A 24,666-nucleotide genomic window follows, 5' to 3' on the forward strand; every position below is an offset into this window, starting at 1 on the left:
TGCAACTGGCAGCTACCATCCCAAGCTGCCACGTGCTGCAAGGTGAAGGGGACAGCAGAGAAAGCTGAGGAAACGGTGACAAGTTAAGCAGCCCTCTGACCCCAGCCCCTGCAGCTAAAGGTGGCTCCCCAGCTGCAGGTATGTGTTATTTTGGCTTTATATAGTGAGAGAAGTCACGAGGACAGGTGTATGTATCTGTCTATGTCTCTCTTTTTCTCCTGCTGCCTAACTCTAGCTTACCTAATAGCTACAGCTGGATTTACAGCAGCCCACTTGCAGATGTCAAGGAGAAGCAGTGGCCAAAGACAGATCACTACTGCTCCCTGTGGGCAAATCACAGCTGCTCTGCTGTGCAGAGGCTGGACTCCTGCCCTTGGGAGTCGACATGAAACCAATGAAAACAAATAGGGGAAATGAGAACAATTCCACCAGGAAAAAGACTGCTGCTTCAAAACACCCTGATGGGACAGGGCTCAGACAGCATGCTGCTGACTAGCTGGTACCTGACACGCAGCAGACATGCTTCCTCCCACCTCTCTATCCTAGCCTGTTTTCTTGTTATGGAGAACTATTGTGCTAGAAAAGCTCAGTGCATTTATCTAGCTACAGCTGAATTTGTACAGATTATCTTCAGGGCCCTACCTACAGACCAGAAATAATGCTATTCTTTTAAGAAAGCAGCAGTTGCTCTCAGTGGCAGAGGCCCATGACCAGCATGTGGTTTGTGAAACAGAAATACTGCCCCTTGATTGCAGCATACTTGAAGTTTCCTTCTGTTAAAACCTAGCTAGAGAAAAATGTCAAGCTTTCTTAAAGCTGGAAAACAGGTGTTAGTCAGGTGGAATGAGAGATTTCATACATGTGTTCTTAAAAACCAGCTGCAAACTGTTCAACAGGATCTATGTGACCAGAAAGGAAAGCAACACCTTCCAATAAGCAATGGCACACTAAAAATCACCTAAGAAGCAGGAGTAAAGAGGTCTTCAATGCTAGTAAATGGTGAAGGTTAAAAAAAAAAACAACAGTTTGCTCGCACTCTGGCATGTGTTTCATTCTGGAGGACTATCAGATGGGGAGGCGGTTCGGCAGTCAGCTATTACTACAGTGCTGGAGGGAAGGAAGGAGTGCAACAGGGAAAAAAAAATAAAAAGAATCACACAAATTACCACCACATAGCTTGATCTTTACTAGTAAAGCCAAAGAACAATACATCAGCATTTTTTTCCTCTTTTTCTGCCCAAAGAGCATCTCCGTTTTTAACACTACTGCTTTTTGCCACAGATGGACTATTACACACAGACAAAGCAAAACAGGGAATATTAAGACATTTTCAGCAGTTTGACATGATTTCTGAAAACAACACCTTAGTGAAATGCACTTTTTCACTTTCACATAATATCCTTTCTTAATGGGCCACCAAGATATTGCAACACTGTGATGAACAGAAAGGAGGAGCCATGGAGAAAGTCACGTCAGGATGATGAGGCAGATGCACTGTCAAGATGCTTCCTGACTCAGTATGTTCTTTTTCCAGTCTTGCTCAATTCCAAGAGGATTCTGCAGAGAAAGACGGTGCCAGGCCCCTCCAGAGCAGAAGGCTGGCTATGGTACAGAAGGAGCTGATAGCCGACTTGCTCATTATTTTGATGGGTGCACTGAAGCACCTCTGAGACTTGCTCAGTATTAAACCATTCTCAGTGGGTATGTAACTATATATTTTTTAAACCAGCAAGTTTTAAATGCCCTTGGGCTCCAGCCAGCCAAAATCACCTCCTACAGGTGCCATTCCAAGCTCAGCAGCCAAGAAGGCATACATGTATATAATGACTGAATGAAAAATACCTGCCTGTCGATCCCCTAGTTAAGTGGTCAGTACAACACATGCTTGGGATCTGATGGAAAGGCCGGTGGCGTCTGTTCTGTGTTTGCAGGTGGTTCCTGCAGACCTGGCAAGCCCCTTCTCTCTTAACCCACCTCATATGCTCTGCAGTCACAGTGGAGGGGAAGGAAAAAAGGGGTGGGAGTGATGTGAAACAGGATCAAGGCTGCCGTCTACCTCCTTTGCTAGGATGTCCGTAAGAATTCACCCTGGACCACTTTCCTCCCTGGCTTATTTATAGGCAGGATCAGTGATCCACAGAGTGAGCAAAGAAACACAAAGTTAGACCTTAGCATGCTTGCCACAGAGGAACATCTCATGTGAGTTGGCCTCTACTGGTACGCTCTGTGCACTGCCTCCTGTAATCTGCTCTCCCCGGTTCCTCACTGATCTGCTGCTCTGCTCCTGTTTGCTTCATCCCAGCTGCCTACCGTGCCAGTTCCCTCATTCTCACTGCACTTCCGCATTTTGGCTGTAGAGATGCAGCTGGGTTTGGTGCCCCCTCACCTCATCTTCTGCCCTTTGCCAGACGGGTGGAAAAGTCTCTCCCACAGCTCCCATGTTTTAGTCCTAGCTGACAAACCAGCAGAGGAGCTACACTGTGACACTAAGCTGTCGCTGCACTGGCACCGCTGCTCTTGCCCAGCAGAACTGAATGTGGAGATTAATAACATCCCAATGGATGTGGCAACAGACACTATAAAGTTCAAGGAAGTCACTTGCTACCGTTTAGAGATTTATGCAGGAGCAACAATGCACCTCCAAGCCTGATGGCCAACAGCAGATGGCCCATGGGTCACATATATCCCAACACACGCCTCAAAGGTCAAAGCCTCTGCCATCTGTCACGCTCACACCTAGTACAAGATATCAATTAAAATGAGCACCTGGAATGACAGAGCACAGGAACACCCAGGGGAAAGATGAAAACAGAGCATGAGCGAGCAAGAGTGCGCTACACTTACTTACCTTTCCGAAGCAGTAAGCGTACTTACTAACCGAACACCTACGCCTGCTCTAAGTGTACTCACAGTATGTCCCACTTCTCCCAAACTGAGTGCCTGATACTCAGGAGCACCTAGAGGCAGGTGCCTCACAATCCCACCACACTACAAGGGGAAGCAAAGCACCAGCAGCACAGTTAAAACTAAGGACAAAGGACTTTTTCTGTTTGGATTTTGAGATGAAATCAACTTCAATTACAGCCCCTAGCAATGCTCATCATATTGCTCATTAATCTTCTGCAGCTTCCACAAGCAGCTAGTATTTATCACTCCTATTGTACTACATGGGCTAAATGCAGCAGGGCTAGGAGAGGGAGGGAAGGGCCCAGAACAATCAGTGCCTTGGTTCAGAAGCGACACTCATCCTGAGTTACCAGCATGAGAAACTGTCCTGATGCCCTCCCTTACTCATTTGTATACAAGATGCTGCAGGACAGGTTTATTACAAATCCACGTATGGGAGGAGAAGCACAGCAGCTGTCCCTGCTCTGCTCTTGGTGGCAGTGGGAGGTTAGTACTGGTGACTCCACCTTCAGTTTCTTAAGCTTATACCATAGGATGGGGCTTTACAGAAGTGGGGACAAACATCTCCACCCTGCAGTAAGTGCGTAACACACTAACCATGTGCAGGTATCAAAGAGAGCCTCTCTTTCAAGCTTTCCAAAAGCCTCCCACAACAGCAGCAAAAGACAAGTCAGGTCCCTTACAACTTGCTAAGTTTCTGAAAACAGAGATGGCTTCATACGTTTTCATCAAAAAAAGGCTGATCTCCATCACCTTAGCTTCGAGGGACTGTGGAGAAAAATGCAGAAAAATAATTTTTCATCTCTTTTTAAAGTTGCCAGCTCACAAGTGAAGCTGGGCGCTGTCCTGCAGTAAACTCTCTGGCATAAGGTGGAACTCTGGGTAACCACACTGCAGAAAGCAACACTGCTGTTGTGAGTCATGCACGAAGGTAAAGGACAGAGATTCACACATAGACCAGCTTTTTGCTAACAACAAAAGACTCGAATCAACAGACAACACCAATAAACATGCAGAGCATGTCAAAGACCTGAAGAAGACAAATACAACGGAAGAGAGAAAGTTCAAAACTTGACTTCTCTTATCCTACATCTGAAGGTGTTACCTTAACAGAACTTAAATGCGGCTTCTCCTGTTCATGCTCTAATGACTTCATGGTCCTTTGGGGCAGGAGGGGTGAGAAAAGGAGTTTATCCATCTGTCATTTCAGGGTAGAGTTGATTAAGTATCAGGCACTAAACATTCCCATCTCTTTTGGCATCAGTTTCCTTTCAAAATGATCTTTTAGCTGTCCTGTTCCACTTTGTTTTCCCTCCTTTGAGGTCCAAGTTCAAACGCTGGAAACTGGGAAGTCTCCGGTACTGAAATATCTGAGAGGAAGTGAATAGCTCCAGCCATGCCTAAAACACAAGAAAGAGATCTTTGGGCATCTTTGACATTAAAATAGCACAGCTGACAGCAATGGCAACAGCACCTGTTTGAACACCTCCTCACTAGATTTTCTTTTCAACAGGTGAACTTAGGGCCTATAGAAAGGCAAGTTCATCTGTACTTTGCCCAGGAAACCAAGTTTCACTTGAAAAGATCAAAAGCAAGAACCAAGATCTCTCTGCTACCATTTTTTTTCAGCTGCATAACCTCAATGCTACAATTAAGTAAAAGTAAATCCCAGTTTGGACTGTGCCTCAGATTTCAGCAGCTCTTGCTTGTTATTTCACTGGTTAAAAAACTTTATTGTACTTGTGATGTACAGATTCATTTATTCACTATTCATAAAGGAGTCATCCAGAGCCTGGAGCACTAACACCAGCATAATCTAATAAAACCCTTACAGTGACAAACAACAGGGGCACTCTATAGCAGGAGTGCATACAAATACAAGCTCAGTTTTATGATCAAGCTAAAATTCTGTTTTATCAACAGCCAGGCACATACGAACAAAGGAACCTTCCTGAAACACAACATCTAATGTAAACGAAACAATTAAGATAATCCCATAAGATGCATATGCAGCTTCCACTGAAAATCTGCACTTACATGCAGAACTGGACAACTTCAAGCACAATTTTGGCTACAACCCCCCAACCCTAAATGAAGACTTTTTTTATCTCAAATTTGAGACTTCTCGATTTAAAAAAAAAAAAAAAAAAAAATCACTGACATTAAAAAACTAAAATAAAAGCTGTATGTCAGGATTAAAGCACAAATCATCCTTTTGTTGGCATTACTTACATTCTCAACAAATTTCAAAGCTTTTATATAACAGATTGTACACTTGCTTTTTCCTCTCTACAAGTGGATGCAAGGGAGCTCTCAGGAGTAAGAATACTTACACTTTTCTCCCTTAAACATTAAAACAGTAACTCTGTATTTAGAAGGGATGCATATAACTACTGCTCTCTTGTGTTCAACCTTGGATTGGTTTATTTGTAAAATAATCCTATTCAGTCTGCTGTAATTTCACATATTTGTGATAGGTGGCACACTAGGCTCATTGTTCATAAAGTAACAGTGCTACTTTAAATCCTGCTTGGGTCTATGATTCCTTGCTGCTGTGTTTCTAAAACATAAGGATAAGAAATAGAAAAAAACTACAAATAAAAAAATACAAAGCTCTAGGAAAGTATTTAGGAACATCTTTGAACTTACAGAAAAGCTCCTAAGAACTCTGCATTTCTTTTCTGTACAAGTGATTTAGGTTCATATTAAAACTAGCTTTTCCTTGCTTTAGTATTGCAGCAGAGGTCTATTTCTGAGAAGGCAGCAACTACCAGCCAGAGACCCCCTACCCACAAGCTGCTGCTCTGCCCAGCCCCTCTGCAACAACACCTACAACACAACTGTTGCCCAGACTTCTGTTTGGTTTAAGCCAAGAGGCATCAACACAGCAGAATTTTATTCAAGAATGACAGTGGCACTGGCTTTACATTGAAAACTGCTGAAATGCAACCTGAAGTGAAAGCTGTGATAGCAAATTATTCTCTTTTGTCTTTTTCTTCCCTGTCCCTTCTCTTAGGCAGAGGTAGTGGTAGGGGGGTGGGTGTATTTTTCATAGTAAAGGAACCCACCAAAAAGATTTCCCAACTCCTAAGCATGTACCAAAACTGCAAGATTGCCATTCTTTCATATATAACACAATACCATTTGCAACACCATCACTTTACCTTCGAAGAGAGAATAAGGTCGGTCAGGAATACGACATCCATGCGCACCATACTCCAAACACCATTCAGCAAACTGGGGAAAACATAAAAAAAAAAAAAAGGTTTTATTTAAGACTGTTAAATGCAAGCTTGAGTATCGACACATCTTTAATAGGTACTAAATGTAGAACAGTGTAAACAGAGACACAATACAGAAATCACTGTCCGAGATCAATTCGTCCCACTTCAACCGTGACAAGGCTGCAATTAGGTTTTAGGATCTGTATTTCCACAGCATGAGTTTCAGCTTCATAACAACGTAATTAGGTGGGCCATACTTCCGTTTTCTGTACATCAACTCTGCTACACATCAGTGAAAAATACTGTGAGAATAGATTATATTCAGTTTCAAGGGCAAAATTTTCTTATACTGTAGTATCAGTTTCTTATCTGTCTTGGTGCTTAATTTACCCACGTGCTCAGGACTTACGGTTGTTAATTGCATTTTGCTTTTCTTTCACTTTCATGCACCAATTTAGAGTACTGCATCTCCAACTGCCATTACTTAGTTGTATTTATTTGGTCTCCTCAAGCCTTATGAAAAATTGTTATAAATACAGTTAGACAATTATGCTCATCAATATTTTGCAGCAGAAGGTGGAATACCATTAAAAAGAGTTAATGGTGTCTTTCTGGTGTTTGATCAACACTGCTGCAGTAGCTACATGAGACACACACGACTTATGAACTGCATCTGGATCAATGTAATAGCAACCATCTATTTCTCCTTTATAGCTCCCCAGAGCATTGAGGGGGCCAGAAGTTCCCCTGGCATTTCTGTGCTTGGAAGGAAATGACTCCTTATTCAAAATACAGTGTGAAGATTCCTGCAAAACAAAGAACAGAGAGGTCTCTACCCACTTCCCCCTGCAATATGGGCAACCTGCAAGCAAACAGCTCATCCTACTAACTAGAGGGTGCCCTGGCTCTAGAGCTGGAGCTATATGGGGTGTGAGCATGCCCCCAGAGCCATCAATCTGTTCAACAGGAGGATAAAGGGTAGCATCTCCTCACTTCTTCCTCCTTCTCTGTTCTGTTTAAATATTTACTGAGGGATGGATTTTTCTTCTCTTGGTAGGAGTGAGTGCACATGTGTGAATGTCTTGGGGAAACCCAGCAAAAAAACCCACAAACATAAACATTGTGGTCCACACTATTACTGAGAACTGACAAAATATTTCTGGGGCTGCCATGGATATAAATCTTCAAACCAAGGTTTTAATTCTCCATGTAATCTTGACTTATACGTGAGGATAGAACATGTTTATGGCATGTTTCTAAACTACAATCGATTCTTGTGACATCCACAACTTATTGCATACTAGCCTTTATTATTACTGCCAGCCTGGGAACTGCAACAGAAATTTGAAAAATGCACCGCTGGCTACTGAAGCACAACCATCGTTTACAAGTTCATAGCTTCAGCACAACTCACAGATCCAGTAAGCCACACTAACATCCTTGTTAAATCAAGGGAAAAAAAAAAAAAAAAAAAAAATCTCTTCTAGCAGGAAGACATCTGCCATTGTTTGTCACATAAACTAGGCATGCTTGCCATCAGCAGTGGTTTAATCACATCGCTGAGCGGCACAGGGCTCAGATGCTCTCTGTTGCCTGGAGCCCAGGGTGCCACAGTCCCTCTCTCTTCTCACAGGCACGCCAGCTAGGAGTGGCTCAGCCTCCTGGGAGCCTAATGCTGGAGAAGAGCTGCAAAGCCAAAAGCAACAAGCACAAACCAGGGGTCTCGGTGAGCCATGGCCTTTCAAGCTCTTCTAGTTCATTTATAAAACAGTTTCATGTCTCCTGAAGGTAACCTGGCCTGGTCAGACTCCTTTCCCTGGGCCTCATGTTTTCGGTGTGAGCAAACACCTCTGGGAGGGGAGCCATCTAGTTGTCTCAGTTACATGCCTTTAGGTACCAACAAAACCGCATGCTTGCTTCCCTGCATGCTCTGGCTCCAAAATAAAAGATTTCAGGAATGTCAGACAAGCACATTCCTCTGCCAGTTTCAAGATCTCCCCTGCAAGAGCTCAACGGGCCTGACTGAATGCTGGAGATGCTAAAATGCAGAGTGGCTGCAAATACGCTGCCAGACCTGACAATGCTGGGCACCTCCAGCAAACAGTCTTTGGCCACTGTGCCACATCTTCCTTCTCAAAGGGATTTCACGTATGTAACTGAGTCTCTTCCTTCTTTGGCTTTAAAATAAGTATGCTTACTTTTCTCTACCTTGGTGCAGAAGAACCTCAAGGCTCTCTTGGGCCAGAAATGCAGTGCAGTACCAACAGGGGTTGCTGATGCCACACAGAGCCACAGAAGATGCACCAGCATGGAGGATGACAGGGAGAGCCTGACAGCTGTGCCAACAGCAATGCCTGCTTGCTGCTGTGGCTCACGCATCAGCAGTGGGCAAGTCCACATGTAACGTTTGCCGTGGGAGTGGCAGGGTTTATTATGTTCTTCAGGATGCAGGTATGCCTACAGGTGTCCTCATGGCAATCCTTTGGCAAATGTAAGGTTAGACAGGCAACTTTTTAAAGCTCTGCTGACAGAGGACAGGCTGACAGTGGAGATGAATACAACACATTTATGTATGGCCAGTGCTCATCTGAAAGCACCTAAGCAGCAACTCATCAAATTTCCCACTGCAATACTTTTAAAAAGGCGTCAGCTAAATAGCTATGTGTGCAATATGAAACCAAATATCCACGAATTAAGCTAAAAAAAACCCAAAAAACAACCCAACAAACCAAACAAAAACCAAACCAAACCAAAGTCTTAGGAGATGAGCAAACAGAGGCTGAGAAAGCCTTCTCCTTTGGTAACTGCTAGCAGAGTCAGAGATAATAGCAGAACCTGGACAACTCTAGTGGAAAAGTTCTGAGTGTGTCTTTCTCTGCAATTTGTATTAATGAAAAAAAAAAATATATATCCAAGTGAGCAATTTAATGAGTGCAATTCAGAGCTCTAAAAGCCCCAAACAGACACTAGTCTGAAAACAAATAATTACAAAAGACTACAAACAGTATTGCTTGAGGAGCTGAGGATGACAGTGGATGTCTCAATGGAATAATTAGCACCACATAATATTAGTCCGTTATTGTTCAGGCAGGCTGATTTTCAGACTCTACTTTCTTATAAATATGTGTTCAGTTCCTCCCCCCTTACAGAGTATTTGTGTGTTTCACTCTGCATATTAAGATGGTGTGTCTTAATATGCAACCCCTTCAACCTCACATACACGGCTGAAGTTGTCCTGTCAAAGTGTGATTAAAGGGGAGCAAGTGACAGGACCCTGTTGTCCCACCCAGGCGCACAGCCAGCCAACTCCAGCGCTAGCACACAACAACCTACTCTGATCACAGTTTGCTCTTGCACAGGTGTTATGACATGAAAGGGAACAGTAATTTTGCTGGGATGCCTCAGAGCATACCTTGCAAGCTCGGTAGAGGTACTTTTTGTCCTGAGTTAGGTTATAGAGAGACAAGAAGGAGTAGCCATTGCCAGCAGTACCGTGGCAGATCCCGTATCCTTTTCTCAATAAACCTCTCTGCCAGATGACATCGCTACAATCCATAGCATCTTTCAAGTATTTATCCTCTTTAAAAGTCTGTGGAATATAAACAGAGAATAAACACACATAAATTGAAGTACTAATGAAAACAAAAGGAAGCTGGAGCTGAGAGATATTTTACTGTTGGTGTGGGGTTTTTCCATATACAACTTATTTTGAATTTTAGTAATCCATTCATCATAGACTTGCCTTTCTTTTCTTACTAAGTTGTTTCCCCTTTCCCTGTATGGAAAAAGAAAGAACTTCTCAAGTTTTTGTTTCTCAAATCAGGACCCCAAAGGAGAAAGTAAAGTTCAAGGCCCTTGGTTCTACAACCTATAATCTATTTGAAGGGTACATGGTCCTTTTTTGCTTCTCCCTTCCATTCCCAAACAACATCATCATTTGATTTGAAATACAGAAATTTAATTCTTGCCTCCAAGAAACATAATGCAGAATACTGGCCATCAAATCTGGTCATAAAGTGAGTCCTGGTCTTACTGAGTAATTATTTCTGGTTACTCACCATCTGCCTTCAATTCCATGTCAAAAATGCACAAGAATATCTCTTTGCATAGCACAGCGCTCTTTTCTCTGTCACAAGGACAAGTAAGAACACTCCATTACCTTGATTTGTATCTGTATTTGTACTGGAAATATTAAGAAGCATAGTGAGTTTGGGCAAAGAACAGATTTTGTAAAGTTTATTGCAACTGAAGTGCATTTTGGACACAGAAAGCCCATCAAGAGAGCAGAAAACAAAGGCAACTAAGTTAGCTGAACACCACCAGACTTCCACCTTTATAAAGCTACTGTTTTGCTCCCCTTTGCCTAAGTCACTGTACAGATAAACAAGACAAAAAAAAAAAAAGTAGTAACTGATGCATTACTGTAGACTTAATCTTTTAGAGACGGCATCCCCTGCCAGGCTATTTAATAAGGTAATAGAAGCAATTAACATTCAAGACTCTTAAATCCACAAGTGTGATAAAGAAAATCCCTCTCTGAACAGGGTTTTTCAGCTACTTAGCTGTAACATTTCAAATTCAGGCCTGGCAAAAGCATTTGATTTCCAGGACAAACACTGCTGTCTGTTACAGCAAGACCCTGTGCTTAATCTGAAAGCATAGCCAGCAAAACATACTCCAATTTTTTCTTATTGCTTCTCCAAAAAGCAGAAAATAAAGAGTAAAAGAAAAGCATCATATGCCCCATCACCTTAAACATAAAAAGAGGCCAGAAAGGGGACTGCTAAACAGAACTTGGTCCTATCTCTCTTATCTCCTGCAAAACATTGTGCTGGGGAAAGCATTGCATTGACCAAGGGCAGGGGGGGAAGGGAAGAAGTCATCTACAGTGTTAAGTCAACCTCCTCCCACAGTCCAGAGAAAAAGTAACTGTGACTGCTGCTACATTCAGCAATGCTCTAGCTGATTTACAGTTCACTTTTTAGGTAGCAGAATGAGTAATTATTCCATAAAGCCTGCTTTTCATCAGCCCACCCAGAGGCCAACCAAAGAATCTGCCAAGGAGGGCTGTCAAAAGCAAGAATCAATTTGCATAAATTTAATTAAATGGCATACTTTCAAATTTCATGCAAATCAGAAGCGTACAATGCAAGAGAGATAGCAAACCTAGCTAAGGATGGAGAAGAGCAAACAGTAGGCTTGTGGTAGCTCAGCGGTTATATTTATGCCCTAGAAGGGGCCTGGGATCTTTGCTCTGACGTCAAGTTCTCAAGAGCTATATCTTAATATTGGAGTAATTCATGGAAGACATCCTTTGGCAAGACACATGAACCTAAGGTTTTGAAAATCAACATAATTCTTAAAACTCCTGGGAAGAAGATTCAAATAATTTAGGTCAATGTTCTCACACTCAGGACTCCAACATCAAATTGTTTAAATACATGGCCCTTTTCCAAGAAAGTCTAAAGTCTAGTAACTACTAGCACCATGAGAAGTAATTTTACCCACTTATTTCCTCTTTACAAATAAACCTGTGTAAGTATTTTGAGATTTTCAGATGCCTAGCCTCGGGTTCCAGTTTGAAAGTCTAGACCTAGAAAGATGGAAAACGCAAGACTTACAATCTAAAAGGCCTGCATACAGGTCTCTCTGTAAAAACAAGAGGTCTATATGAACACAGAATGATTCACCTTATAAGCTTGCATGAGCATGTGGATGACTCCGGGGGCACCATGGCACCAGTGAACCAGTCTGTCAGTCTCATTGCTCAGTGACGACGGGTAATTCCCAGATCTGAATTTTTTATGACGCACATAGTCAATGCTTGGCTTCACCAGCTCTGTCAGGGTCTCCTGGTCCACATTTGCAATGGGCTAAAGAAAATATTAAAACAAAAAAACCACCAAAACCATAATCAGAAATAATAACAAATTGTGTATCAACATGTAATTATATGATCTATTTTCAAGTATCCTACATATGTGCCCTTGATCCAAATGCTTTGAAACACTTTATACAGATTTAATTAATGTCTGCTCACAATACACTTCTGAAGAGCATTTTTACAGCTACTGTAGAGACAAAGAAATTGGGGCACCAAGTTGTTACCTGTCTTACTGGAGGTGACACAGAAAGACTATGGAAGAACTGAGAACAGAATATGGATTTCAAGACTCCCAGGCCTCTCTTTATACCTTAAAATAGAATACTTACAGGAAAAAGATCATTTTATAGATATGTTGCTCATAATGCACACTGAAAACACAATGGGTTACACATTTTGTTCTAAAAATAACTAATGTAGACAAATCTATCCTACTTCCCAATAAATGAAGAAGAGTGCATGTAGTGGCATACCTGGTAAAGGTTTACGAACGTTGAAGTCTTCTGTCATAAACAAAACTCCCTGAAGCTATGGGCTATAAATCAGCATTTCCAATTTCAGAAGCAACAGCTACTTCTCAAGGTAACTAAATGACTGTGAAATACAAACTCATCCTTAGATTGCTCCTCTGAATTTTACTCTCTCATTTCTTCTATTCAGTTTACATCCTTGCCAAAAGGAGAATATATCCATCAACCTGCACACTCCTTGTAAGTAAACTTTAGAAGCAGAGTATCTGTTGGGTCTGCGGTTATTCTTAGTTGACATTTCCTTCTCTACAAGCGCACTTTACAGTATTTTCGTAATAGAGCTCTCTATTTTTACACAGCCTGCATGATATCTGGAATTCCCGCAAGCTGTGGGAACAACTGCAGAAATTGAAGCCTAGAGAAGCTAATAACTGAGCTTATAGCCAAATGAAGGAATACTTTAAATAGCTGTATTTTTAGTAACCTTAAATAAACAAAAGCCTCTATTTCCCCTCAGCCAGGAAACCTTTGCTGGACTTCTACCTAACAGGTCCCTCGAGCAAACTCCAACTCTGCACTTTTCTGAGTGGAACAGACACCTTCACACTACTATCAGAAGTACACCTGAATACAGATCAGCTTATCATGAAGAACAGCCTGGAGCTGATCAGCCCTCACCCAGATGCTGACCTGTGGGGAAGCTTTGTTTCAGGGCTCTGATTTTATGCTGGACCCACACAGGACAAGGCAAAGCAGACGGGCATCAGCAATAAATGCCCTCAGTCTTGAGCTGTGCAAGGCAAGCCCAGCCCATTTGTCCTTGGGAGGTAAATCCAAGAAGAGCAGAGCTCTTTACAAACCTCCTTCTCACCTTGTGCTTCCAAGAAGATGTGGGCACAAGCGAGTTCTTTGCCCAGGCTGATGAGGTTCCCAGCAACTACTACCAACAGCAAAAATGTAACCTGCCCTGGCTCTCTGGCCAAGAGCAACGACATGTCAAAAGGTGTCTTTGTCTCAGAGTTAGCAAAAGGGACTAGGATTAGAGATTCCCTAGCTTGCACTTCAGAATTCCGTCTCTGACTCCTGGATAAGTTATTTAACACTGCTGAGCTTTTAATCTTCCAATAGTCTTCTGTAAGTAAATCTAGCAATATATGTTTCCTCATAAAGGTGTTATACAGAAATTACGATCAGTGACCTTCACATCTCAGGTGCTATGTTAGACACCCTTTTTTTGTTATCAAACAACCACTCAACAAAACACCTCCTGAATTCTTTGCCAAGAATACAGAAACATTCTCTTTATCTGGCACGGGAAGGATGGGGGAAAAGGATGAACTCCAATACGCCATCTTCTTCTGCAGTAGATGACTCAACTCTGCATGACTCACAATACTTAATGTACAGTGAAAAGACAGTAATCTAATGCTGCATAAACAATGGCTTTGTGGTAATTCTTAAAAACAGCAATTATATCTAAAGGAAAAGATAGTAAGATTTTAACATGTAGACAGAGTAGCTTCTGCTTAAACAAAAAAGCACCGTGCAATTATTTCTGCTATCAGCCTTGAATAGTAAATGAAGGATGGAGCCTTTAAAGAGGTTTCTTTAAAGGACCGGATGTTTCTCAGAAAATCTAGCAGAAGCAGTGAAAGAAAAATGGAAGCCAGGAGGATGAGGTAGCTGGAAGGGAGTGGATCACCTTGTTGAAGAAAGCAGGAAGTGAAGATAAGGACACAGTATATTACACCAGCCTCAGGCCCCAGTGAGATTGTCACTACAGAAATCTGCTGCAGTGAGATTAAGACATGTCCCCAGGTAGCAGAGTAGTAGCCACTTCCACAGGAAAGTCAGCTGCTTTAGCCTGAGCTGCTGGTGGAAGTGGTGTGAGCTAAGCTGAAACAGACAGGGACAAGTCACAGCATCTTTTACAAATGAGGAATGGCTGAGCAGTGGCAACAGCAATTACCAGCTCAGTCATTTCTGCAGGGAACATCTGTATGCGGCTTTAGGCTGTGAGGAAGTACAATCCTTCCACTTGCCTGAAGGAAAGTCATTCTGCACAAGTTGGTGAGAAAATGAACATTTACAAAGATGTGCAGACTGACAGCACCTTTAAAAAACAGAAACAGGTGCAATACAAATTTTGCAGGTCTATGGCCATCTTCTATAATTAATCTTAAGGCTCTTTTTCAGATCGTACAACAGAAATAAGATATACAGATCTGTTCTGAAAAACATCATAATCCTACTTGAGAATCTCAGGGCAGGGGGGAATGGATTTAAATGTGGGAAGAGGAGGTAATACAGAAGACAGGAATCTCACTCAGGACAACAGAAAGAGGAGAGGCAGGGGTCATAAATACACTAAGGAACATCAGATTTTGGGGGGAGAGACAGGGGAGATAAGGAAGAGGAAGAACATCTAAAGAATAAAAGCATACTGAAGACTAATGTGTGATTAGTTTTTCAAAAGCTTCAGGACAGTGAGAAAAAAAAGTCACCAGAGAAGACAGGAAGGGCATGGAGGTCCCAGCAGTGCACTCATTTAAAAATAACATACAATTGAAGATTAAGAGTGATGGATGGTAAGTAAGTGAATATTTAGCTGGTCTAACTGCAGGCACCAGTATAAGGAAGTATGAGGACGAGGGAAGCCACCTCACTGTCTCTGTCAAGGACAGGAAACTTCAGCTCCTGGAACAGCAGTGCTCTAATTCACTCCAGTGCAAGGATACATAAGTCACAGTTTTCTTCTGCTACCATGGCCTGACGTAGCATCTCTCCATAGTTCTGTGCTGCAGAGTCTAACTTCAAATTGTGAGACCCTGACCTAGCACAACACTGCACATGCATGAAAGCTGATGATAAGATCTTCTGATGCAAAATAAGAAGTCACTGCTATTTCATGCCAGCCCACAGAAGATGCTCTTACCTGCATGAGCATGTAATAGATTCCAGACACTCCATGGGCTGCTCCAACATATTGCTTTCTGTGCCACTGGTACAACAGAGGACAACGTTCTGTTTTCCGCTCCTCCTTCGAAAAGTTTTTCCCCGATTCAATAATAGCATCTATTACCTAAGAAAGAGAACATAGCCCTTCCATCTGTACCACTTACTTTGATTCAGGAGTTTTGCTTTGTCACGAGCAAAATGACAGTAAAGAATAAGCCACAAAAAACAAAGACAGGACAATGATATTCAATTACTTTGGACTTGAGTGTTGAGGTAGAAATGGATTTTTTGATAAATGGTGGAATCATTTATATTTCTAAGAGTAGAAATTTGATATATAAATATTTCTAATCACTTTTTTCCAGACTTGCCTTCTCTGGTTCTGGTATCTATAAAATAGTCGTGCATCTTCCCCACACTGAATTCTCCTTCTTTTCACTTAAACATTTCCACACTTCTTTCTTAAGGTTTTTCATAACAATTTCTCATCCTCAAATGCTCCAAAACTAATGATGTATCAGATCCATTTCCATTGCTGGCCATGGACCCACCCAGACCGGCCTGTCCCAGTCCTAGCTGGGCAGCAGGGAAAGAGGGTAAAGACTGGAGGGATGGATGAGACTGAGTTCCCAGTTCTAGGTCCCTCTCCTCTCCAGCCTCCCTCTCTTAATCCCTTGAATTATGTGAAGGACTGATTCCAGTTCAACCTCACTGATGCTGTGGCACTGGAGAGAGAAAAGTATCTTACCTCTTTAATTACAGACTGTGGGACAGTGTCCGGACTGATTTCAGTATTCAGGTACAGCAAAGCATATAGGTAACCCGCTCTGCCATAAAGCAGCTCATCTGGAAGTTCAGCATCGGTGCTTATGACTGTCCTTTGCAGCTGCAACAACCTGCATCAGACAAGGAAGGTGGGGAGAGAGAGCAGCTTCTCTAGAGACCATACTGGGCTATGTATCAGTTTTGAAAAGGCCACTGCTATTATGCACAAGTGTTTTGCTTGCCCTTAGCAATGGAAAAAAATCCTTGGGTTGGCCATTGCAACTCTCATCTGCTCCAAAGAGGCTCCCTCCTATTACTCCATCAGTCTGCAATAGAACTGAGGTGGAGAAGAGATCTCTTCTCTTGCTCACTCCCTCCCTGTCTCTTCCTGTCTTTTGTGATTACATTGGCAATTAGATGAAACCATGGAGATGATCACTTTTTAAATTGGGGGACGAGGCAAGACAACATGGATTAAGACCAAATTCAAGTCCCAGATCACCTCAGCCACTATTACTTGGCAGAAATGTTATCATTAACATCATGCTGTAGCAAAAATACTGACCCAAATGACTTGTTTATGCTGTCACTGCTTAATACCAGGGAAAAGTCACTCACAAAAAAAAAAAAAATAGGGGGTTTATATTATCATTCCTTACTTGGAACTACTTTATTATTCAAATCATACAATTGGACTGCTACAAGGTAGAAAGTTAAAAGTGCAATCATAGATTACATTTTGACACCGATAATATATTCATGACACCAGCTGATTGGTACATCTGTAAACAAAAAATTGAAGGAAAGAAACAAGTAATCAAACTAACCTCCGTATCAGTCCTCCTCCTAGAAATTACTTTCCAAGGAGAGGCAAGACTAAAAGATTTATTGCTAATCTCATTTTGCTGTATTCATGCTTCATGCCTTACAGCAACACTGCTTTCCTAGCTGCATCCAAAATGACAAGCCCAAGTTTACTGTCAGTTCTAAAAGCAAAAAAAAAAACCCACCCAAACCTACCACCTATTTAAAAACTGAAATATTCATTCAGGAACAGCAGCAGAGATTAATCACACTAGGATTCTAAATTAGAAAGAGATCAATTATATTTCCAAATACAAACCAGAATGAAGATGAGGACACAAGGCTAGCCCACAAATTCTGGCAGCCTCAGGTACGCTGCTGGACTGCTAGCAGGTGCATTGCTGGTGCCAAATGCAAACCCCACAGGGCTTCAGTTGCTTCCAGCCCTCACCAGGACAGCAATCAGCTTCATATCAGTAAAGGGACAGTCAGTTCTCCAAGGAAGAAGCTCTACATCTAAATGGGATTTCTCAAGACATTTGTTTCATTTAGATTACTTTGAAAACGGGCTGGAATTTTTTCAGGCTACCCTTCACATGCTCTGACCTAATTAAAGCCCCTGCCTTTGACGGTTCAACACATACCTCCTCTTTGCTTTATTAAATCTTTGTTACATATCAATTTGATGTACCATGCTTCTGTCTGGATGTTTCCAGATCCCTGCGGTGTACACGTTTTGTAATGAATCTACAATTAAGACCCATGCTTTACAGGAAGCATCACATACTGCACAAGCAGTACATACTGCCGATGACAAGCTTGTGACTTTTGTTAAATGTCACTTCAATGTGACAAAATCAAAACGTGCATGCACTACAGATGTGCCTAGGACATCCTGACCTTACAGTGACAGAGGACTCAAGATAACTCGCTAAACATGAATCAAGTGTAAGCCAGCTTTAATAAAGATAAAGCCTATTTTGTATTCTGCTACTGAAAATGTATCGGGGAGAAAGCGTCTCCATTTTTTTAATCCTGTCCTCCAAAACTCCACTTGCTAATGTTACTGAACCAATGCTCTCTAGAAAAGATGTGCATGGCTTCTTCTACCATCAATCACTTACTTGGCAACACATTCTTTAGATTCACTGTTGTTTTTCAGCTTGTGATAAACCACTGCACCCACTGCCAGTGGCCCAGCATCACCACAGAGGAAAGTAACCCTTCTGCCATTCAGATTGCGAAGGATTCTCTTCACATAATCAAGAGATCGCTGCAAATGGCTCTGGTTTTTTGTGACACGGTACAGTTGCAGATATAAAAGGGCAATGCCTGGAATAATCACACACACAAAAAAAAGAGTTTCATTTACTTTTCCTTCCGAGTATATCATATTCCGCTCTTAGTGCCCTGAACCAGTAACTGAAATGCAAACACATAGTTGATCATTAAAACACACCAGCCTAGGGTCCTAGGAAGGCATCAGGCCATCCATCTTGATTACATTTCAATTTGGATTGTGACAAAAATAAAAAAATTATCAGATTGAAGCCCAACAGTAGGTTCACAATTTGCAAAGAATGAAGAAAATTCATGACACAAGGATCAACACTTGGTGAAGATATCACTGCAGAGTAAAAACTTAGGCTAACAAGCATGTGTACAACCAAGTACATTGACTGTACAATACTCATCTCTTATATGCAAGAAATTATTTATTTTCCATTTGATTTTTAAAAGAATCTTTTGATGAGTTTTTAAATTCAACTTGTCAAGTTCTTTATAACCTTTCAATGTATTTGACAAGATTACAAGCTTCTACAAGTTAAGCTGGTTTGTAAAAGTCAGAAAGCAAGTGAGTCCTCAGAGAATGGTAACATCAAGCTTCACTTCACTGAACTCATTATATAGTTTTCCATTAAAACAAAACCAAACTAAACCTTAAAAATTGCAACCATCTAGACTGAAGATGAAACAAGTCCATCTAAGTGGTTGTATATCAGCCAATTGCAAGGGTACATGTGCAGAAGCAAAACATTTCTCTCCTGATCATGCTGCATCTCAAAATCCTTTTTCTGAGCAGGAAGAGCATTCTCCTGAGCCACAACTACAGTGAAGAACACACGAGGCCCACTTAGCTCCACAGAGAGGGTGCCTGAGGAGTACAAGAAGAGTGGCACCACAAGAGTGCTGGTACATCCTCAGATGTTCTCCAGACTGGCTTTGAACAGGCCTTTCTAGATGAGTCCAAGAGAAGAGCTGCAGAGCCTGGTTAGCCCAATTCAATGGACGGGAACTTGTGGGCTACTTACTGGGATTTCTGTAACCCTTTTCTATGTTGCAGCAAAGGTGTAGATATCTGGGCTTGCTCAAGAGGTGATCAGAAAGGAGCCATGAGCCCAGTTCATCCAATCCTTCCTTGTGCAATACCTTTAAATTGTCTCCTGCAAGACTGGCACATACAAATAGTAGTTGTACAAGCAAGACGGACTCTAACATGAGTCTTACGACTGCTCTATATCGACAGCATGATTTTAAAGATGTTTCACAAAGCACAAGCCAATGCTCAGGACTGTGCACTGCCAATAAGATTTGTCTAGAGTCGGTACGTAACAAGCAGGGCAGTTGTTTTCAGCATTGCTTTTATCTTCTGATTTGCACACTAGCAAAATGCTGCAAGGGGGCAAGTTTGGGACGAAAGTACTTTCAGTAAGTTTTTTAAAAGCCAGATCATGTAAGTATTTTTATTCAAGAGTCAATTCCACAGAAGTCTTGAAAGAACTTTACAACTTAGAATATATGTCGCGGTGATCTGGGAAAGCAGGATGGAAAAACCCAGTTCTCATTAGACTGCATTACTTGTTCATCTATCTTCTTGTTTCAGCTAATGATGGCTGTGTTACTTTTAGCTTATGACTCATTTTCAGCATGCTCTGGTTTATCAGCCGTAACTTCAGTTGTCAGTCACAGTGTCAGAATATGGCTCCCCGGGAGCCGTTTTGTAATGTCAGTGCGAGAATGCCCACCACTTGTGATCTTCTGCACTCGCTTTCAGACCTTGAAACACATCTACTGTTTAAGTCTGAGTTGTCTAAAACTTCCCCTCCCATCCACCCACAGCACCATCTGTAACAAAACATTAAGAAGAAAGCAAAGAAATTTTACCTTTTCACTGCCATAATTAAGCCTGAGCACAGGCAAAGCCTGGAGAGTTTTTCCAAGCTGCTCCCCCTCATGTTACAAAGAAAAAAGTATAGATCTCCTCAGGGCACATTTCAAACATGCTCTGCTAAAAGCATAAGTATGTCTGAAGCATGAGCTAGATAGAGCAGGAATAGAATATGCCATTGTAATAGCAAAGTGGCGCTTAAGAGGCCAAGACAGAAAAGTGTTTTGGCAGCTTGAAGAGTAGTGGCCGCATCAGGCTTGACAACTGCAGACTCTGCCTAAAGGATCAGAAGGGCCGATTCACATTTGGACAGCATCAGTGACGCAATGCTAAATAAACAATGGTGCCTAGCAATAACCAGCACTTGCACACGCCTGTTTATCTTCATGCACTTCAGGATCTTGCAACCCCACCTCTATACTCCCCCTCCTCACACACTTGTTTTATCCATTCTGTACACATAAAACAAGCAGAGCCAAATTATCCATGTTCCAGATTTTAAGGCTCCAAGCTCCCGGGCACAGAACACGCCCTCTCAATGATTAGAAGATGCTGTTACCATCATACAGCTGCTAACTATCAGTCAGTTGAACAGAAAAAGGTGAAAATAATCCATTTAAAGGAAATAGTAAAGAAACTAGAGGTAAGCCAAAGGGAGTAGAGCTTTAGAAAATCCACTCCTTTTGCACAATAAAGATCTCCATATACAAAAGCCGATTACCCCTCTTGTAACTAGATCCTCTGTGCGCTGAAATCAATGCAAGTCATTCCAGACAGTACTGAGCAAAGGTCTAGAGTTAAAAGAAACCAACTCACACAAATGCCTGTATCAGAGTATTTGTGCTGCTCTTGTGAGAATATCAGAACCTCTTCCTGTGAATAAACCCAATTATGCCATTTAACAAACACACTTGGTTCAAATGCTAGCTTTCTCACCAGTCCAGCCAGTATAGGCAGAGCAGTCATGTGGATCTGCCGTCTTCAGCCCTTCCTCCATTTGTTGCAGAAGGTCCTTGATTTTTGTCTGGATCCGTTTTGAGAACTGAGCACTGACCTGAAAACAGGACACAGGAGAAAAGAAGCAAGTCAGAAAAGGAAAGAATCCAATAATGCAAGCTGGCTGCTCCACTTTCTTGTTTGGAAAAAAACAAACAAAAAGTAACTGGGGAATAAATACCACATGCTGCAATCAACAGTGTCAAGGTGGTTCATGGGTGTGTCCCATGTAATGCATTCTGATTACATATTGGAGTAAGTTACTAGGATCTACATTAAACAAAATTATCTGGGGATGCTTTAAAGTCACCTGAATAGCAGCTATGGGCACTGTGACAGTATGTAATTATATGCTGCCTCTTATCTCAGGCTCTTAATACAGTAAGCTGAGCTGAGTAAAAGGTGAATAGAAGCACACAGAAGACAACTTTCTGCTGCCACTCCATGGGTCAATACTCCATTCAGGGCCCTGGTACCAAAACTACATCACGGACAAACACAGCACAGTGAACCTACAAGCCCTGTGTAATGGATGGCTGCCCTCATCACAAGGCCCCTCTACATCTTTTGGAGCACTATGGAGCACTAAGTAGCTAAAGGAAAATAAATCCTCATATTTGAGACAACCAAGTCAGAGTCAAGCCACCATCTTCAATGATGTGCTCAATCACATCATCCATGCTGTATTTGCATTTTCTTCCTAAATCCAAGACTGTTTCTAATGTCTCAGTTTGTGACCACCATACGGAAGGCAAGTAGCTTAGAGCCATAAAATGGCCTTCCTCTTGTTTCTTGCTCTCTCCTCTCCCCAAACCAACATTAGGATTGTCACACTTTATCATGAGAGGAGGTTGTTAAATGCAGTGAACTACTGGAGAGCAACTACCTAAAAGAATGAGCTAGACACAAAGAAGATGAGTAAAAGCAGCTGGGTCACGCATGAAGTTGAAACTAACCTTTGATTTTATTCATTGCTTGCTTTTACTTTTGACCAAGAAAAGCTTACATAGATGCTGTATACGAAACATAACACAGTATACTTAACTTCGCCACCATTTCCCTCTCATTAAGCACACTGTAGGGGAAGATACATTACTGGTTACTCCCTGAAGCCTACAGAACGTGCAAGTAGTCACTCAACTTGAACTTACTGCCCTATTAACTTCCATGGGAAAGAGTATTCAGGAAATTTCTTCACAGGAGGAGTCTGTATTTGAGTGGGAACATCACAAACAACACTCCAAAATGCTGTGGGGTTTTTTTTTTTTGGTTATATAAACTTATTTATTAGCTTTTCCTATTAACATATTTATTAAAAGCTATCTTATATATTTAAATAGAGCCTAAGGTCTAGGTTTACTTACAGAACAATTTATCTACTACGGAGCTGGAGAAAAAAAAAAATCTCTTCCCTTTCTGGGCTATAGGAAAAGCTTTGCCATTACCAGATAATTGCATCACTCTGACAAAACAGTGATGTAGACAAACTTAGTGCCATCCAGAAATATTTTGTAAATATACATTTCCCATCCCAAGCATACATCACTTGTCACCTAAGTCTCAGTTATCCAGAAAGATCTAGAAGAAAAACCCTCTAGGAACATGGATGCCAGCAGAGCTTCCCCACCTCCCAAACCAAGAGTCACAAAGCAGTGGTCATCAGAAAAGGGACATCACACAATTTGGCTACCTGTCAGCTTACACTGAGAATAAGCTACTGTTTCCTGAATAATGTTCAATCTCCTTCCACCACTTGCTTCCCCAACCTGCTCCTGAATAACAGCCAGAACAAATCGGATTGATGAAGGCTTCGTTTCACGTTAAACATATCTACATTTATGACGTTTTACTTGAGAAGGAGAAATTAGCTCATTAGGAAGGCAAGTTCTTGTTTGATCATAACATGTCCCAAAAGGGAGGGGTTCAGATAAATGACGGGTCTTGGATGCCAGCATGCAACTGATTACTCAAAATACACCACACTTTGTACTCTTGTTCAGAGTGGAACTTCAAACAAAAATCAGTGAATTCAAATATCCATGCAATGGATTCAGAAACCAGAAATATAATAGGAATCACACAAGTCCTCTGACACTCTCAGAAGTCTCCGGGGTCAATGGAGATAATTATAAACATAAAAATCCATTTATGATGGTGGGATAGGGAAGAAAAAGGAAATTGTGCCATTATATCTCATGTCACACATATACCACTCCAGGAAGGACCTACAGCTCTCTTATCGTTCTCCAGTATCTCTAGAAGTAGCAACCAAACACACCACGCATCTGATAGCTACTCTTTGGCCTCAATATAGCATTAAGCATCTTTTTGGTAGGAAACTGTACCATGCACACACAACACAACATGTTCCGCACCTCCCCTTTAACTAGTTCAGTGAAGTCTCAACACAAAGCAACACCTTTCCCAAGGGCAGAGCTTCTCTGCTTGAAAAAATAGCTATGCCAAGCCAAGGCATATGGTGAAACAGTGTGAGGACATCCACGCAGATGCAGCCAGGCATAGCGCTCAGTTTATGTGACAAGAATGAACTAAGGTTTCAGACTCCCTGCTTATCACAAGCAGGCTGGTTATCTTTTTGTTCCAACAATACACCTGCAGTTACTGAATCAGGATACCTTTTATCAAACACCAGATCAAATTACCTAGAGGCAAGAGGGGAGGACTAGGACATCAGGACACCTCGGTTCTGCTTTGAAACCTCGGTCTCAGAATTAATTTAGCTCAGGTTAGCATTTCCCTCCCTCTAAAACAGGAACTGTAACTTACCTATCTTGATTCAGGGCTTGGAAAAGCACAGATGAAAGGATTTTGTTATTATTGTTATAATCATTTATCAGTCCAAACAAAGCTACTCCTTAGTTTTATACCAGTGTCAACAGGTTATGAGTGGCAACAAAGTTTTCCCCAGCTACCTACCAACTCCTCCACCACTGCCCAGTTTTGGGGTTTTTTTGGTTGCTCTGAAGCTTTAACAGCAGAGCACCATCACTGTTCATTTGATAAGATTCCACTATAAGCTTATAACAGATGCTTACATGCACTGGAATAAATTAATTACATAAAGAAATGAATGTTGAAAGGTGGCTTTAGAAGATTTACAAACCTCCTTCAAGGAATCTTATGGCAGCATTACAGCTGAGCATAAAGCACGCTAATTCGTGTTGAGCACAGATTGATTTTCATGAGAAGCATATTCATTTCATGGGGATGATTCCAGCTGGCACTCAGCCTTTTCTGCAGGTGGCTCTGCTTATTCCTGCAGGGAATAACAAGAACCAGGAAGCCTGACCTCTGATATCCAGTACCACATTTACTCCTGGTTCACAGCAGACAGGAGCTGAAGAGTATCTTTAACAAGTAGAAACAGCTCTCTCCAGGAATTCAACTGCTGCATCACTCCTCTGCTGCTGCAGGAAGAACAAACACTTACCATCCCGACCACTGCTCAAGTTTTAGATTGGCAAAACA

General features: G+C 41.7%; 1 protein-coding gene across 1 annotated transcript in view; it reads right to left on the reverse strand.

The window, feature by feature from the left end:
- Positions 1-1,162: 1,162 nt before the first annotated feature.
- LANCL2 (LanC like glutathione S-transferase 2) overlaps positions 1,163-24,666 on the reverse strand; it is a 32,225-nt gene continuing 8,721 nt past the window's right edge. Inside the window, exons 2-9 of the mRNA XM_086743058.1 lie at positions 21,118-21,235; positions 18,137-18,344; positions 16,192-16,339; positions 15,421-15,567; positions 11,822-12,004; positions 9,544-9,720; positions 6,072-6,144; positions 1,163-4,307 (exon numbers count right to left, since the gene is read on the reverse strand). Coding sequence (XP_086599184.1) covers positions 4,192-4,307; positions 6,072-6,144; positions 9,544-9,720; positions 11,822-12,004; positions 15,421-15,567; positions 16,192-16,339; positions 18,137-18,344; positions 21,118-21,235 — 1,170 coding nt within the window. The 3' untranslated portion in view covers positions 1,163-4,191. The remainder of the gene's footprint in view (positions 4,308-6,071; positions 6,145-9,543; positions 9,721-11,821; positions 12,005-15,420; positions 15,568-16,191; positions 16,340-18,136; positions 18,345-21,117; positions 21,236-24,666) is intronic.

This window comes from Chlamydotis macqueenii, chromosome 2 (assembly GCF_036417535.1).
Source record: "Chlamydotis macqueenii isolate bChlMac1 chromosome 2, bChlMac1.mat, whole genome shotgun sequence".
NCBI classification, from domain to species: domain Eukaryota; kingdom Metazoa; phylum Chordata; class Aves; order Otidiformes; family Otididae; genus Chlamydotis; species Chlamydotis macqueenii.